At 36.0% G+C, this 17006-nt stretch overlaps 1 protein-coding gene across 15 annotated transcripts in view; it reads right to left on the bottom strand.

Annotated features, from left to right (window-relative positions):
- The window catches only part of DLG1 (discs large MAGUK scaffold protein 1), a 288004-nt gene that overhangs the window by 72779 nt on the left and 198219 nt on the right, over positions 1-17006 (bottom strand). For all 15 annotated transcript variants that reach the window (XM_082458548.1, XM_082458540.1, XM_082458549.1 and 12 more), the window contains one exon: positions 7930-8032. In XM_082458548.1, coding sequence (XP_082314674.1) covers positions 7930-8032 — 103 coding nt within the window. The remainder of the gene's footprint in view (positions 1-7929; positions 8033-17006) is intronic.

Genomic DNA, 17006 nt, shown 5'->3' with positions numbered 1-17006 from the left:
ACTGCAGGGTCATATGGTAGCTCTATTTTTACTTTTTTAAGGAACCTCTATACCGTTCTCCATATGGCTATACCAATTCCCACCAACAGTGTAGGAGGGTTCCCAACTCTCCATACCCTCTCCAGCATTTACTGTTTGTGGATTTTTTGATGATAGCCATTTTGACTGCCGTGAGGTGATATCTCACTGTAGTTTTGATTTGCATTTCTCTAATAATTAGTGATGTTGAACATCTTTTCATGTGCCTCTTGGCCATTTGTATGTCTCTGGAGAAATGTCTATTTAGGTCTTCTGCCCATTTTTTGATTGGGCTGTTTGTTTTGATGATATTAAGCCTCATGAGCTATTTGTAAATTTTGGAGACCAATCCCTTGTTGGTCACGTCATTTGCAAATATTTTCTCCCAATCTGTGGGTTGTGTTTTCATTTTGTTTATGGTTTCCTTTGCTGTGCAAAGAATTCTGAGTTTAATTAGGTCCCATTTGTTTATTTTCGTTTTTATTTCCATTATTCTGGGAGATGGCTCAAAAAAGATATTGCTGCGATTTATGTCAGAGCGTGTTCTGCCTATGTTTTCCTCTGGAGTTTTATAGGGTCCAGTCTCACGTTTAGGTCTTTAATCCATTTTGAGCTTATTTTTGTGTATGGTGTTAAAGAATGACCTAATTTCATTTTTTTACACGTATCTGTTCAGTTTTCCCAGCACCATTTGTTGAAGAGACTGTCTTTCCACCATTGTGTAGTCTTGCCTCCTCTGTTGTAGGTTAATTGATCATAGATGCATGGGCTTATTTCTGGGCTTTCTATCCTATTCCACTGATTTATATTTCTATTTGTGTAGCAGTAGCATACTGTTTTGATTACTGTAGCTTTGTAGTATAGTCTGAAGTCAGGAAGTCTGATTCCTCCAGCTCCGTTTTTCTTTCTCAAGATTGCCTTGGCTATTCAGGGTGTTTTGTGTCTCCATACAACTTTTAAGATTTTTTGCTCTAGTTCTGTGAAAAATGCCATTGGTAATTTGATAGGGATTGCACTGAACCTGTAGATTGCCTTGGGTAGTATAGTCATTTTGACAGTGTTGATTCTTCCAATCCATGCCATCTGTTTGTGTCTTCTTTTATTTCTTTCATTAGTGTCTTATAGTTTTCGGAGTACAGGTCTTTCATCTCCTTAGGCAGGTTTATTCCTAGGTATTTTATTCTTTTTGACGTGACGTGACGTAAATGGAATTGTTTCTTGAATTTCTCTTTCTGATCTTCCATTGTTAGTGTATAGAAATGCAACAGATTTCTGTGTATTAATTTTGTAACCTGCAACTTCACCAAATTCATTGATGAGCTCTAGCAGTTTTCTGGTAGCGTCTGTAGGATCTTCTATGTAAAGTATCATGTCATCTGCAAACAGTGACAGTTTTACTTCTTCTCCAATTTGGATTCTTTTTATTTCTTTTTCTTCTCTGATTGCCATAGCTAGGACTTACAAGACAATGTTGAATAAAAGGGGCAAGAGTGGACATCCTTGTCTTGTTCCTGATCTTAGAGGAAATGCTTTCAGCTTTTCACCATTGAGTATGATGTTAGCTGTAGGTTTGTCGTATATGGCCTTTATTATGTTGAGGTATGTTCCCTCTATGCCCACTTTCTGAGAGTTTTTTTTTCTTTTATCATAAATGGGTGCTGAATTTTGTCAAAAGCTTTTTCTCCATCTATTGAGATGATCATATGGTTTTTATTCTTCAATTTGTTGATGTGGTATATCACACTGATTGATATGCAGATACTGAAAAATCCTTGCATCCCTGGGATAAATCCTACTTTATCATGGTGTATAATCCTTTTCATGTATTGTTGGATTTAGTTTGCTAATATTTTGTTGAGGACTTCTGCATCTATGTTCATCAGTGGTACTGGCCTGTAATTTTCTTTTGTGGTATCTTTGTCTGGTTTTGGTATCAGGGTGATGGTGGCCTCATAGAATGAGTTTGGGAGTGTTCCTTCCTCTGCAATTTTTTGGAAAAGTTTCAGAAGGATAGGTGTTAGCTCTTATCTAAATGTTGATAGAATTTGCCTGTGAGGCCATCTGATCCTGGACTTTTGTTTGTTGGGGAGTTTTAAAATCACAGTTTCAATTTCAGTGCTTGTGATTGGTCTGTTCATATTTTCTGTTTCTTCCTGGTTCAGTCTTGGGAGACTGTACCTTTCTAGGAATTTGTCTATTTCTTCCAGGTTGTCCATTTATTGGCATATAGTTGCCTGCAGTACTCTTATGATCCTTCGTATTTCTGTGGTGTCAGTTGTAACTTCTCCTTTTTCATTTCTAATTTTATTGATTTGAGTCCTCTCCCTTTTTTTCTTGATGAGTCTGGCTAAAGATTTATCAATTTTGTTTATCTTTTCAAAGAACCAGCTTTTAGTTTCATTGATCATTGCTATTGTTTTGTCTCTATGTCATTTATTTCTGTTCTGATCTTTTTGATTTCTTTCCTTCTACTAACTTTAGGTTTTGTTTGTTCGTCTTTCTCTAGTTCTTTCAGATGTAAGGTTAGGTTGTTTAATTGAGATTTTTCTTGTTTCCTGAGGTAAGATTGTATTGCTATAAACTTCCGTCTTAGAACTGCTTTTGCTGCATCCCACAGGTTTTGTATCATTGTGCTTTCATTTTCATTTGTCTCTAGGTATTTTTTGATTTCTTTCTTGATTCCTTTAGTGATCCACTGGTTGTTTAGTAGCATATTGCTTAACCTCCACGTGTTTGTGTTTTTTATAGTTTTTTTTTGTAGTTTATTTCTAATCTCATAGCATTGTGATTGGAAAAGATGTTTGATATGATTTCAATTTTCTTAAATTTACTGAGGCTCGCCTTGTGTCCCAGCATGTGGGCAATCCTGGAGAATGTTCCATGTACACTTAAGAAGAATGTGTATTCTGGTGCTTTTGGATGGAATGCTCTACAGGTGTCAATTAAGTCCATCTGGTCTCATGTGTCATTTAAGGCCTGTGTTTCCTTATTGATTTTCTGTCTGGATGATATGTCCATTGATGAATGTGGGGTGTTAAAGTCCCCCAGTATTATTGTGTTACTGTCAATTTTTCCCTTTATGGCTGTTAGTATTTGCCTTATATACCGAGGTGCTCCCATGTTGGGTGTATACATATTTACAATTGTTATATCTTCTTCTTGGATTGATGCCTTGATCATTATGTAGTGTCCTTCTTCGTCTCTTAGAACAGTCTTTCAAATCTATTTTGTCTGATGTGAGTATTGCTACTCCAGCTTTCTTTTGATTTCCAGTTGCATGGAGTACCTTCTTCCATCCCCTCACTTTCAGTCTGTATGTGTCCCTAGGTCTGAGGTGGGTCTCTCATAGACAGCGTATATATGTTGTTTTTGTATCCATTTAGCCAGTCTATGTCTTTTGGTTGGCACATTTAATACATTTACGTTTAAGGTAATTATCGATATGTGTATTCCTACTGCCATTTTCTTAATTGCTTTGGGTTTGTTTTTGTAGGTCTTTTTTCTTCCCTTCCTCTTTTGTTCTCTTCTCTTGTGGTTTGGTGACCATCTTTAGTGCTGTGTTTGAGTTGCTTTTTCTGTTTTTGGTGTATCTATTGTAGTTTTGGGGTTTGCTGTTCCCATGAGGTTTTGATATAACAGTCTATATGTATAAGGCTTTTTTTTTTTTTAAAGTTGCTAGTCTCTTTCCTGCCTAGAGGAGTTCCTTTAGCATTTGTTGCAAAGCTGGTCTGGTAGTGCTGAATTCTCTTAGCTTTTGCTTGTCTGTAAGGCTTTTGATTTCTCTGTCAAATATGAATGCGAACTGGGTACAGTATTCTTGGTTGTAGGTTGTAGGTTCTTCCCTTTCATCACTTTAAATATATCATGCCACTCCCTTCTGGCTTGTGGAGTTTCTGCTGAGAAATCAGCTGATAACCTTATGGGAGTTCCCTTGTATGTTGTCATTTTTCCCTTGTTGCTTTCAATAATTTTTCTTTGTCTTTACTTTTTGTCAATTTGATTACTACGTGTCTCAGTGTGTTTCTCCTTGGGTTTATCCTGCCTGGGACTCTCTGTGCTTCCTATACTTGGTTGACTGTTTCCTTTCCCATGTTAGGGAAGTTTTCAGCTATTATTTCTTCAAATATTTTCTCAGGTCCTTTCTCTCTCTCTCTTCTCCTTCTGGGACCCCTATAATGCGAACGTTGGTGTGTTTAATGTTGTCCTTAGGCTGTCTTCATTTATTTTCATTCTTTTTTCCTTATTCTGTTCCACAGCAGTGATTTCCACAATTCTGTCTTCCAGGTCACTTATCAGTTCTTCTGCCTCAGTTATTCTGCTATTGATTCCTTCTAGTGTATTTTTCATTTCGGTTATTGTATCATTCATTTGTTTGTTTGTTCTTTAGTTCCTCTCGGTCTTTGTTAAACATTTCTTTCATCTTCTTAATCTTTGCCTCCATTCTGGATCATCTTCACTATCATTATTCTGAATTCTTTTTCTGGAAGGCTGCCTATCTCCACTTCATTTAGTTGTTTTTCTGGGATAATATCGTGTTCCTTCATCTGCAACATAATCCTCTGCCTTTTCCTTTTGTCTAACTTTCTAGGATTGTGGTTTTCATTCTGCAGGCTGCAGGATTATAGTTCTTCTTGCTTCTGCTGTCTGCCCTCTGGGGGATGAGGCTATCTAAGAGGCCTGTGCAAGCTTCCTGATGGGAGGGACTGGTGGTGGGTAGAAATGGGTCTTGCTCTGGTGGGAAGAGCCTTGCTCAGTAAAATTTTAATCCACTTGTCTGCTGACGGGTGGGGCTGTATTCCCTCCCTGTTGGTTGTTTGGCCTGAGGTAACCCAGCACTGGAGCCTATAGCCTGTTTGGTGGGGCTAATGGCGGCCTCAGGGAAGGCTCACGTCAATGAGTACTTACCAGAACTGCTGCTGCCAGTGCCCTTGTTCCCCTTGGTGAGCCATAGTCTCCCCCTGCCCCTGCAGAAGACCCTCCAACACTAGCAGGTAGGTTTGGTTCAGTCTCCTGTGGGGTCACTGCTCCTTTCCCTTGGGTTCTGGTGTGCACAAGACTTTGTGTGTGCCCTCCAAGAATGGAGTCTCTGTTTTGCCCAGTCCCGTGGAAGTCCTGCAATCAAATCCTGCTGCCCTTCAAAGCCAGAATCCCTGGGGATTGCTAGTCCTGTTGCTGGACCCCCAGGCTGGGATGCTGACGTGGGGCTCAGAACCTTCACTCCAGTGGGAGAACTTCTGTGGTTTAATTGTTCTCCAGTTTGTGGTTCGCCCACCTGGCAGGTATGAGATTTGATTTTATCATGATTGTGCCCCCCCTTCCCATCTCACTGAGGCTTCTCCTTTGCCTTTGGATGTGGGATATCTTTTTTGGTGGGTTCCAGTGTCTTATTGTGACACGTGAATGGTTGTTCAGCAGGTAATTTGTGATTTCGGTGCTCTTGCGAGAGGAGGTGAGCACACGTCCTTCTACTCCGCCATCTTGAACCAATACTCCAGAAGATTCTTTCTTGATAAAAATTAACTGGAATATGTCTGAATTTTGACCATTCTGAGTTAATTTTCTATCATGCTGTGTCTTTTCAATGTAAAGTTACTTCTTTTTAATCTAGTAAAGTTTTCTTGAATGAATTATTAATTGCAAGCATTTATTCTTTTCTTTTAAAAAAATTTACTTTTTCCAGAAAGTATAAGTATATCCTGTGTGTGTGTGTGTGTATATATAAATATATATATAAAAGTATATATATATATAATATATAATTGCCTGTCTTTTCTCTCTAATCTTTAAAAATTCTCTTTGTTTCTATTTAATTTTGTTTACTTTTCCTATTGTATCCTTTATGTCCTCTATTGATTGTTCTGCAGTGTCTCTTTGCCTTTGTGTTCCAATTTAAGAAAATGGTTTGCTTTCTTCTTTCCTGGGTTCTGCTAGCTCAAAATTAAACTCTTCTGGTTGTTAAGCCATCTCTTCCTACATTTCTTTACATATGTACTTTGTGGTCTTCTTTCAAAGAAGTGAATGCATAAATTGTTTAAGAACATTAAAATCAAAGTTTCATCTGATATGTGCCAATTTGTTTTTTGTGTGTGTAAATGCATGTTTGTGACAACTTTTATCTCTTGCTAAGCTTTGCTATTTGTTTCCATGTCTCCTTATTAATATCTTTGTATGAATGCCAGGCTAGTTCCTTTTAAATTGCTTATTACTGAATGAGTTGGTTGGACCAGAAAGTTTGGGGTGCATGGTGGGGATGGATCACAGGTTATTTTTACAGCCTTTAAAACCGAAAGACTGCCTTGATAGCATCAGATAATCTGACAGACTGTTTTAACCAAATACCTCCTTTAAACAAAACCACATCAAGGATGGCTTCTGCTCTAGCTTGCTCACTCCAATTTCTATGTGGCCTGCCATAAACAAGGGATAATGTTTTTATACTTCAAAAACAAGCCCCCCACCTTTAGGAAGTACAATTTTCTGTCATATTCTACGTTCTGCTACCACTGAGCATTCTCAACATTCCAAGCTTTTACCCTTCCCTTCTTTACATGTAGCTTTTGCCAGATCTTAACCTGCTTAAGTAGCCTTTGCCTGTATTTTGTTGTCCAGGTATTATACCTGTCTTCTTAGTTTTGCTTAATGTGAAGTGAAGCTGTATGGGTAGAAATATGTGTTTATTTTTTATTTTCCTTGTTGCTTTTGTGTGTTTCCTGGGGAGGTCAAGGAGCAGATATTGACTTACCCTTAATCATACCTAAATAGTCTATATTCCTCATAAACATATAAATAAGAGGCTTTCTATAATACTAAGCAAGCATTGATTATAATTTGTTTCTGTATAATATGCCTATTGGGCAAGAATGTGTTGGCCAGAAGATAAAAGCATGTGTAGTCCCACTGGTAGTTTTGTTTCTCACAAAAATTAATGAATTGGCATTCTGACTTCATATATTAATCCCTATTTGCTTGATTAATGTGATTTATTTGGAACTTACCCCTTACATAAATGAATTTATTCTTGTTCAGTTACTGAACCTAGAATGCTGAGGTTTATAAGAAATATTATGAAATAGCAAGCAATGCCCAACATACTACTTTGATCAGGTAAAACACATATTAGGTTTCGTTACAGAAATAAATTCCACTCCAAGAAAAGAATAATACATGTAACAGCTGCTAAATCATAGAATGATTTGCCTGGCTCCTTTAGTCACATCATTCTTTCCCTCTTCACCTTGTTTATGAACATTAACTAGTATGCTACGTATTCTTTTGGGTGTTTAAGCTTTTTAAATTCCACTGAGGTTTTACTGAAGTAGTTATGTTGATGTACGCTAGAATCTTATGTATGTTTAATATGACCTCAAATTTTCCATTATCACCTTCTCCCAGTAGGAACTTCGTAAGGTCAAGTCCATGATACCTCACTATTTAGAAAAATATCATATCTCAAACTTGCATTCTTTCTCTTTAAGTAACAATAAAGGCTATTAGAAACATATCTTAAACCCTGTTATTAATAAATATAACCTAATTCAAAGGTCAGAAAATACTGAGATAACCTAATTTTCTTTGGCAAAATTACTATCTTTGCTTTTCAACCACTGAGTTAGTCAAAGGTATACTTAAAGGTATGTGTTTGGTTAGATGACACATTTAAAAAGATAAACTCCTGAAAACTAATCCAAATAATAGAGAAATATTCAAAGAGTTGGCAGATACAAGTTCCTACATTCTATTAAAAACTCTTTGATCTGGATAGTGAATTAAGTTCAAACTAAACAAATAACAGATTAATAAATTAGACAAAAATATAAAAACAAAGTTAAGCTTGGGAAGTTAAACATTTTTAAGAGGAAGACTTCTTAAAACTGAAATAAAAAATAAATACAGACAACAAGAATTTATTACCTTCAGGTCGATATTGTGCAACAATTGTGACAGCTTGGCCAGCATTTTTTAAAGCAGCTGCTGCCTGCTCATGGCTGGCAGTTCTGAGGTCAACACTGTTTACCTGTAAATCAAACCACATATTAAATTTGAAAGAAAATCATCACACTGATTAGAAATCACAATACCCTATTCTTTGAGCAGGCATAGATTAAAAAAAAATTACTTGCAATTACTTTATCACTAAAATATTTTCTTGTTCTGATTTACTAAAAATATGTTATACAGTACAACAAAAATATATTGTATAGTCAATCAAGACAATTTTATTCACTTAAAATACTATGTTTACTGTCAAGTGAACAAATCCAAAACATTTCCCCCTAAGTTTTCCAGAAGGTTGTCTATCAATCTCTTGAGAAATGTACCTTAATTTGACAACGTGAAAAATCAACAAGTGTCATCATTTTGTACATTTCATTTCACTAGTAACTCAGGCAATGAGAGGGAAATTCATTTTGTTTACAGCATCCATTCAACTCCTGCCACATTTTCACTATTACTCATCTCAGTTTCAATTCTCTTCCTTCCTTTCCCAAACTAAAGCTTCCATTCTTTTGGAGTAACAGGAAAGCAATTACTTTAAGTATTAAAATAGCTCAGATTTCACAGACTGACATTTAAATACAGTAAATGTTATTAAATGAGCAAGGAGACTTTTTTTGAACACAGGGACCTTCCTTGGGTAAAATAATTAATGAGGTGATCAATCCCACTCCAGAAGAATAGGCAACTTCATTCTTATTTCTGAAAGGCTGCCAGCACCTAGTACACTGCAAGGTACACTATCTTTAGAGATTGAACCTTTTCCACTACAAGAAAAACTTAATAGGACATTAATGTGAGCATTAAACTTAAATGTAACTAACTTTAAATATTTAAGTTGGCTTTTCCCCCTAAGAACCATGAATGAATAAAATACAGCAATGTTTGGGACCTTTACTGAATATTTTTGGAAAGAAGAGCTGTCACACAATTTTAATATGACAGCCTGCTTCATTAACAACTAATCTAAAACCTGTTAAAAATGAAATACCAATTTTGGAAAATTTGACTATAGCCCAGAAATTCCTGGGATCATAAAATTTACATAAAAGAACATTTAAAATGTTTAATGTAAAACATTTAAAGACCTGATGTTTTACATTATCTATAAAGGATATTACTATGTAACTAAGTTAAAATGTACAGACACCTCTCGAATGAAAATCAAAAATCCAAAAACCTTAATCTAAACAAGTGTAACATAATGTGGCTTTATTAGAGAATATCTCTAGCTTAATATCTTATTAGAGAATAACTCAACACAATGTATAAATAGTTCTACATTGAACATAAAGAAAATCCTAATTTATAGCAGAAAAAATTAGAGAAGAAATATAAAAGGTAGACAAACTTTCATAGATTATTTTAGAGAAGATCACAATTTTTAATGAATTATTCCTGAGCATTGGATCCCTTTGCTACAGAAAAGATCCGAAAACAACCTACATAGATTCAAAGGAGAATAATTTGTTAAGAAGACTACAAATTAAAAATGTTCCTAAATAACACCAAACATTTTAATGGAATACATTATCAAGGATATTTTAGAAGAAATCCTGGTACTGAGAAACATATCGTGTCAACAGACTTAGGGTCACTTTTTAATGGAGATACAATTTATATAAAATCCAAACTTTTAAAGTGTACAATTTAGTGTTTTTCAGTACATTCACAAGCATGTGCAACCATCACCATGCTTTAATTCCAAAACATTTTCATCAGCCCCCACCCCCAAAAAACCCACTACCCATTAGCATTCATTCCCCCCCTTCCCTCTCCCCTTAGACCCTGGCAACCACTATTCTACTTTCTAACTCTAAGGATTTGTCTGTTCTGTACATTTTAAATAAAAGGAATATTACAATATGTGGCTATTTGTGTTTGGCTTCTTCACTTAGCTTGTTTTCATGGTTCATCCTTGTTTTAGCCTGTTTTAGTACTTTATTACTTATTATGGCTGAATCATATACTCCATTTTATGGATATTCCATATTTTGTTTATCCACTTTGTTAAATTTATTCTTTTTGATACTACTATAAATAAAATTGTTTTCTTAATTTCACTTTCAGGTTGTTCAACTCTGGTATATAGAAACACAACTGTTTCTTGTATAGTGATTCTCTGTCCTGCAAACTTGCTCAGCTTGGTTATTATCTCTGATAGTTTTTTTGGATTTCCTAAGATTTGCTATATATAAGATCATGGCATCTGCAAATAAGAGATAATTTTCCTTCTTCCTTTTTAATCTAGAAAGCTTTTATTTCTTTTTTTTGCCTAACTGCCCAATCTAGAAACTCCAGCACAATGTTGAATAAAAGTGGCATGAGTGGACACCTCTCTGTCTTGTTCCTGATCTCAGAGGGAAAGCTTTCAGTGTTTCAGCATTTAGTGTGACATAAGTTATCAGTTTTTCATAGACATCCGTTATCAGGTTGAGGAAGTTCTCTACTATTCCTAATTTGTTTGGTGCTTTTATGATGCAAGCTGTTGGTTTCTGATAGGAGCTTTTTCTGTTTAGATGGTCATGTGGCTTATATCCTTAACTCTATTTACATGGTGTTTTACTTTGGTTATCCCTGTGTTGAACCAACTATGCATTCCTTGGACAAAGTCCACTTGGTTACAGGGTATAATCCTTTTTTAATGCTGGTGTACAATCTTTTTATGCTACTGAATCCAGATGGCTACTTTGTTGAGGATTTTTACATATAAATTCATAAGGGATATTGTAGTTTTCTTTTCTTGTGATGTCTTTGTTTGGTTTGATATAAGAATAATATTGGCCTTGTAGAATGAGTTGGAAAGTGTTCTTCACACCTATTCCTTTTTTGGGGAAGAGTTTGTGAATGGTGCTAATTCTTCTTTAAACGTTCTATAGATTGCACTAGTGAGGCCATCTGGTCCTGGGTTTTTTCCTTTGTGGGAAGTTTTGTGTATCAATTCAATCTCCTTAATTGTTACAGGTCTACAGTTATAGTTTCCATTTCTTCTTGAGTCAGTTTCAAAAGTTTATGTCTTTCTAGAAATTTATCAACAATTACACAATATGTATAACTATATATCACACATAATCTATATAGCACATATATTATAAAATGTCCTTAGATTTTGAGAAACAATTTTTGTCCTAAAGTCTACTTTGTCTGACACTTGTATAGCCATTTTATGTGTTTCTTGGTTTCTGTTTGCACAGCATATCTTTTCCAACCTTTTACTTTCAACGAAGATTGAATCTAAAGTGTGTCTGTTGTAGAAAGTATATAATTTGATCTTTTTAAATCTACCCTGTCAATATCTGTCTTTTAGTTGGAGTATTTAACCCATTTACCTTCAATGTAATTTAACGAAAAAAAAGATTTATGCCATCCATTTTGCTATTTGTTTTCTTCACACCTTGTCTTTTTTGTTCCTCTATTCCTGCATTACTAACTTCTTTTGTAAAATAGGTATTTTCCACTGTACTATCTTAATACCCTTTAAAAAATTATACATATTTTGAGTTATCTGCTTACTGGTTTCTCTAGGTCATAATTAACATTTTATAACCGTTTACTTTGAATTAATACCAACTTAGTTTCAATAGTATATAAAAACTCTGCTCTTATAATTCTGTGCCCTCTATACCCCTTGTGATACTACTGTCATATAAATTACATCTTTATACAGTGTGTGTGTGCCCATCAACACAGATTTAAAATTATTGCTTTATTTAGTTGTTGTTTAAATTATAAAGGAGAAAAAAAAGAGTTACAAACAAAAAATGCACTTGTGCTGTTTTACATTTACCTATATAGTTACTTTTAACAGTTCTCTTTATTTCTTCATATGGATTTGGGCTACTCTCTAATGTCCTTTCTTTTTAGTCTGAGGGATTCTCTTTAGTACTCCTTGTAGGGCAGGTTTACGGTCTATAAGAGAAGTTAAGGAGATTAATAACTTCCTTAGCTTTTGTTTACCTGGGACTGGGATTTGTCCTTCGTTTCTGAAGGATAGTTTGGACCATGGCTTTTTTCTTTCAGAATTGCCTTCTGGCCTCCATGATTTCTGACAAGAAATCAACTGTTAATCTTACTGAGGATTCCCTGTAATCAGTGATTTCTCTTTGCTTTCAGGATTCTCCCTTTGTCTTTTGATATTTGATTATGATTTATCTGTGGTGTGGATCTCTTCAAGTTTATTCTGCTTGTAGTTCACTGAGCTTCTCAGATGTGTACAATGTTTTTCATTAAAGTTGGGAAGTTTTTTGCCATTATTTATTCAAATATTCTTTCTGCCTCTTTCTCTCTCTCTTGTCATTCTGACTTCATTATACATACATTGGTACACTTGATGGTAACCCCACAGGTCTTTGAGCCTCTGACAATTTTTCTTAATTCTTTTTTCTTTCTGTTCTTCAGCCTGGGTAGTCTTAACAGACATATCTTCAAGTTGGTGGATTTTTTTCTTTTGCCAGGTCAAATCTGCTGTTGAACTTGTCTAGAGGATTTTTTTTTTTTCATTTCAGTTATTGTACTTTTCAACACCAGAATTTCTGTTTGTTTCTTTTTCATAAAATAAATCTCTTTATTGACATACTCTACTTGGTGCGATATTGTTCCTATACTTTCCTTACATTCTTTAGACATGGTTTCCTTTAGTTCTTAGAATATATTTAAAATATCCGATTTAAAATCTTTGTCTAGTAGTATAGTGTTGGGCTTCCTTACAGACAGTTTCTACTGATTGCTTTTCCCCCTGTGTATATTTTCTTGTTTTGCTGCATGTCTCAATTTTTTGTTGAAAACTGGACATTTAAAATAATATAAAGTAGCAATTCTGGGTATAAGATCTGTCCTCCTACCCAGGGCTTGATATTACTGCTGTCTGTTATAACAGTTGTTTGGTGACTTTTCTGAATTCTGTAAGGTTTGTATTCTTTGTTGTATGTGCCAGTGAAGTGTCTGCCTGATTAGCAGAGTGGTCAGTAAATGACTGGACAGAGATTTCATTAAATGTGCGCATGTTGGGTAATGCCTTCAACAATCAGCTAGGCAACTGATAATTCTGCCTTAATCTTCATTTCTTTCTTGCACAGAGTCTCATGGTCAGCCAGAGGTGAGAGTTTAGGGCCTTTTCAGGTCTTTCCTGAGCAGGAACACAGCCCAAGACCATGCATGTGTCCTCCTAGATTCCAAAGTATAAGAGCTTTTCAAAGGTCCTATGGAGAGTTCACTCCCTAGTTTTTCCTTTTAAGTTTTTGATTAGTCTACTGTTTGCCCCAACTGTTATCAATGTCTCAGGCAGCCATAATATGCCTGTAATTGTTTTTGCAATTACCCCAGGGGAAAGGCTTTTGCACTGGTGGAGCTTTGAATCAGGTCAAATACAGAGAACCTTTCAAATAGGATGTTCCAAGAACCCACCAGACAGGTCAAATTATGATAGTTCTTTGGAAAAGAAGCTCTGAACGTTCTACCACCATTTTGCTCTCTCTAGTAGCTGTTGGGCCACTGGTTCTCACTGAAAAGGTGGGCTATTTTTCAAGGCTAATGTGGTGATAGAGAGCCAGGGGTGGGACTTAAGCAAATTAAAATTCCACAAAGCTCATTCTTACAGAGATTCAGCAATTTTTTTTTTTGAGTAAACACTTCCTGAATGGCTGTCAGTCTTTGGTTAATTTCCAGAGTTCTGAAAAAGTTTATTCTAAAAACAATTTTGGCCACTTTTCTCACTGTTTTTATGAAGGAAAGAATTTCTGTTGAAGTCTCTTGGGTCACTTTCCATGTTTCTAAATTTTCAGGGAATATCAACTATATACTGCCCTATGCTTGGCATCACTGGAAATAACAGTAATATTTCCATTTATACCATAGTGAAAAATGTACTGTTCAACATTTGTACAATAATAAATCTTGACTTCAAAAGCTTCTTTCTTCAACAAAATTAAATATATCAAAGGGAATATTTTATAAAAATTATTATTTATTTCCTTGCCTTCCCAAATATTTATGCTTTTCTCAGTAATGTGGGTTATCATTAAGAACATCAATAACAGGGATGTCTTTAGAACAGTGGTTCACAAGGTTTGGTCCCAGGAGCAGCAACATCAGTATCTCATGGAAACTTGTAAGAAATATAAATTTTCAGATCCTATCCAAGTCATACTGAATCAGAAACTTTGGGGATGGAATCTAGGAATCTGTTTTTTAATAAGGCCTTGAGGTTATCCTGATACAAGCTGAAGACTGAAAATAGCTAAATTTTGTGTAAAGAGGTACTTAAATAAGTGTTTCTGGGTTTTATTTTAGTTTTGAATATCTCTTCTCATGTTTTTCTCTTGTTCCTAAGGTCTTTCCTATTGCTTCTCAGGGTATTTCCCTAGAGCAGCTTAGTAACCATTAAAATATTTAAGACTATGGATGCATACTGCCAAACAGAAGGCTGAATTTAATTTACAGTAACATTAGGGCAAGCAACTGGTTGGGAGGGTCTGGGACTTTCAGTTTTAAAACTTAGCCTAAAGGGGTGTCCAGACATGGGGCTTTCAGTGCTAAAACTGGGAAAGTTCTGGGTGAACCACGTTGTGTTCGTCAGACTAACATATTCTAGCAGTGTGACAGTAACCCACATAAAGAGGTTCCACATGGACAATTTAAAAAACATATATTTTTGTTTTGAGTTTTTCACACATACCTCTAAGCCAACTGAGAATTTATTTTGACACAAGGTGTGAAGTGAGGCTCTAAGCTAATTTTATTCCGCTAAGCAACTAGCTAATTTCGCCAACATTTATTTTTAAAAAATTCATTCCTTATCACTAATTTGCCCTTATACTGTAAATTATTTTTAAAACTTAAATTACAGTATAACTTACAAGCAATAAAATGTACAAATTTAAACAGTTCAGTTGGAAGGATTTTTGACAACTGTATATGCCCATGAAACTACAACCCCAAACATACCTTTTCCATCAACCAACCCAGAAATCTCCATTATGCCTCTTTATAATAGGACAATTAGCAGCAACCACGTTCTGACTTATCAATACAAATTAGTGTTGCCTGCACATGATTACAATAAGAATCATACAGTATGTGTTTTTGTGGTGTGTTCTGTTTTACTCAACACGATGTTTTTTAGTGTCATCCATGCTATTTGAGTTTTATTATGGATAGGCTATTATGAACATTCTTGTTATAGTGTAAACATAAGATTTCTCGGATAAAATCTGGGTGATAAGGTTAGGTGTATGTATAATTTCTTTAAAACTTCCCCAAAAGTTCTTGTAGTGGTTGTGTAGTTTTACATGCCCACCAGTAATGAATAAGTTATAACTGCTCCACATCCTCTCTAATGTTTGTTGTCATCATTATTTTTTCTTTAGCCATTCAACTGGATAGGATATGGTATTTCACTATGGCTTTAAAAATGTTTTTACTTAGGCATAATTTACATTCAATAGAGTAATCGTTGTTAGTTTACAGATAAGAGTGTTGACAACTGTGTATGCTGTAGAGCCACTGCCACAATCAAGATGTAAAAAAGTGACATTGCTCCCACCAAAATTCCTCTAACCCTGTTTTGTTTATTCATTGTGTTTTTTGCATTGCCCTAATGCCTAATGTTAAGTAAATTTTCATGTGTTTATAAGCCACTGATATACCTTGTTTTGTGAAATATCTGTTTTAAGTCTTTTGCTCATTTATTTATTTATTACTATTATTATTTTGGCTGCATTGGGTCTTCATTGCTGCATGCAGGCTTTCTCTAGTTGCAGCGAGTAGGGGTTACTCTTTGTTGCGGTGCGCGGTCTTCTTATTGCGATGGCTTCTTTTGTTGCAGAGCACAGGCTCCAGCTGCATGGGCTTCAGCAGTTGCAGCACACGGGCTCAGTAGTTGCGACACGCGGGCCCTAGAGGGCACGGGCTTCATAGTTGCGGTGTGTGGGCTCTAGGGCACGTGGGCTTCAGCAGTTGTGGCGCACAGGCTCAGTAGTTGTGGCTCGCAGGCTACAGAGCACAGGATCAGTAGCTGTGGTGCATGGGCTTAGTTGCTTTGCGGCATGTGGGATCTTCCCGGACCAGGGATTGAACCCGTGTCCCCTGCATTGGCAGGTGGATTCTTAACCAGTGCGCCACAAGGAAATTCCTCTCATTTTTATAAATTTATTTATTTGTTTATTTATGGCTGCATTGGGTCTTCATTGCTGCGCACGGGCTTTCTCTAGCTGCAGCGAGCAGGGGCTACTCTTTGTTGTGGTGCACAGGCTTCTCATTGAGGTGGATTCTCTTGCTGTTGAGCATGGGCTCTAGGGTGCGGGGTTCAGTAGTTGTGGCACGCAGGCTCAGTAGTTGTGGCTTGTGGGCTCTAGAGCACAGGCTCAGTAGTTGTGGCACATGGGCTTAGTTGCTCCTCGGCATGTGGGATCTTCCTGGACCAGGGCTCGAACCCGTGTCCCCGGCATTGGCAGGCGGATTCTTAACCACTGCACCACCAGGGAAATCTCCCCTTATTTTTAAATTGAGTTACTCATCTTTCACTGCTGCTTCGTGGGAGATGTTTATATATTCTGGATATAAGTTTTTTGTGAGATATATGTACTGAGAATATTTTTTCCCATTGCATAGCTTGCCTATTTGGTTTCCTAATGGCACATTTTTTTATGGTTAGTGTTTAACATATCTTGTCCAAGAAACTGTCATCTACCTCAGGGTTGCAAAGATATCCTTCTATGTTTTCTTCCAGGAGGATTATGGTTCTGGGCTTCACATTTAGATTTATAAGATTTATAATCATCTAGAGTTAATTTTTATATCTGGAGCAAGACTGAGTTGAAATTTGTATTTTTCCATAAAGATATCCAGCTGTTTCAGCATCATTTATTAAAAAGACTTCCCTTTCACCACTGGACTGACTTGGTCCCTTGGTACCACTTAAGAAATCTTTGACTAATCCAAGTTCACTAAGATATTCTTGTATGTTTTCTTCTAGAAGTTTAGTTCTACAATGCATT

The sequence above is a fragment of the Balaenoptera physalus genome (genome assembly GCF_965194825.1).
Source record: "Balaenoptera physalus genome assembly, chromosome: 4".
Classification (NCBI taxonomy): Eukaryota; Metazoa; Chordata; class Mammalia; order Artiodactyla; family Balaenopteridae; genus Balaenoptera; species Balaenoptera physalus.
This window is presented reverse-complemented; position numbering and strand designations above follow the sequence as displayed.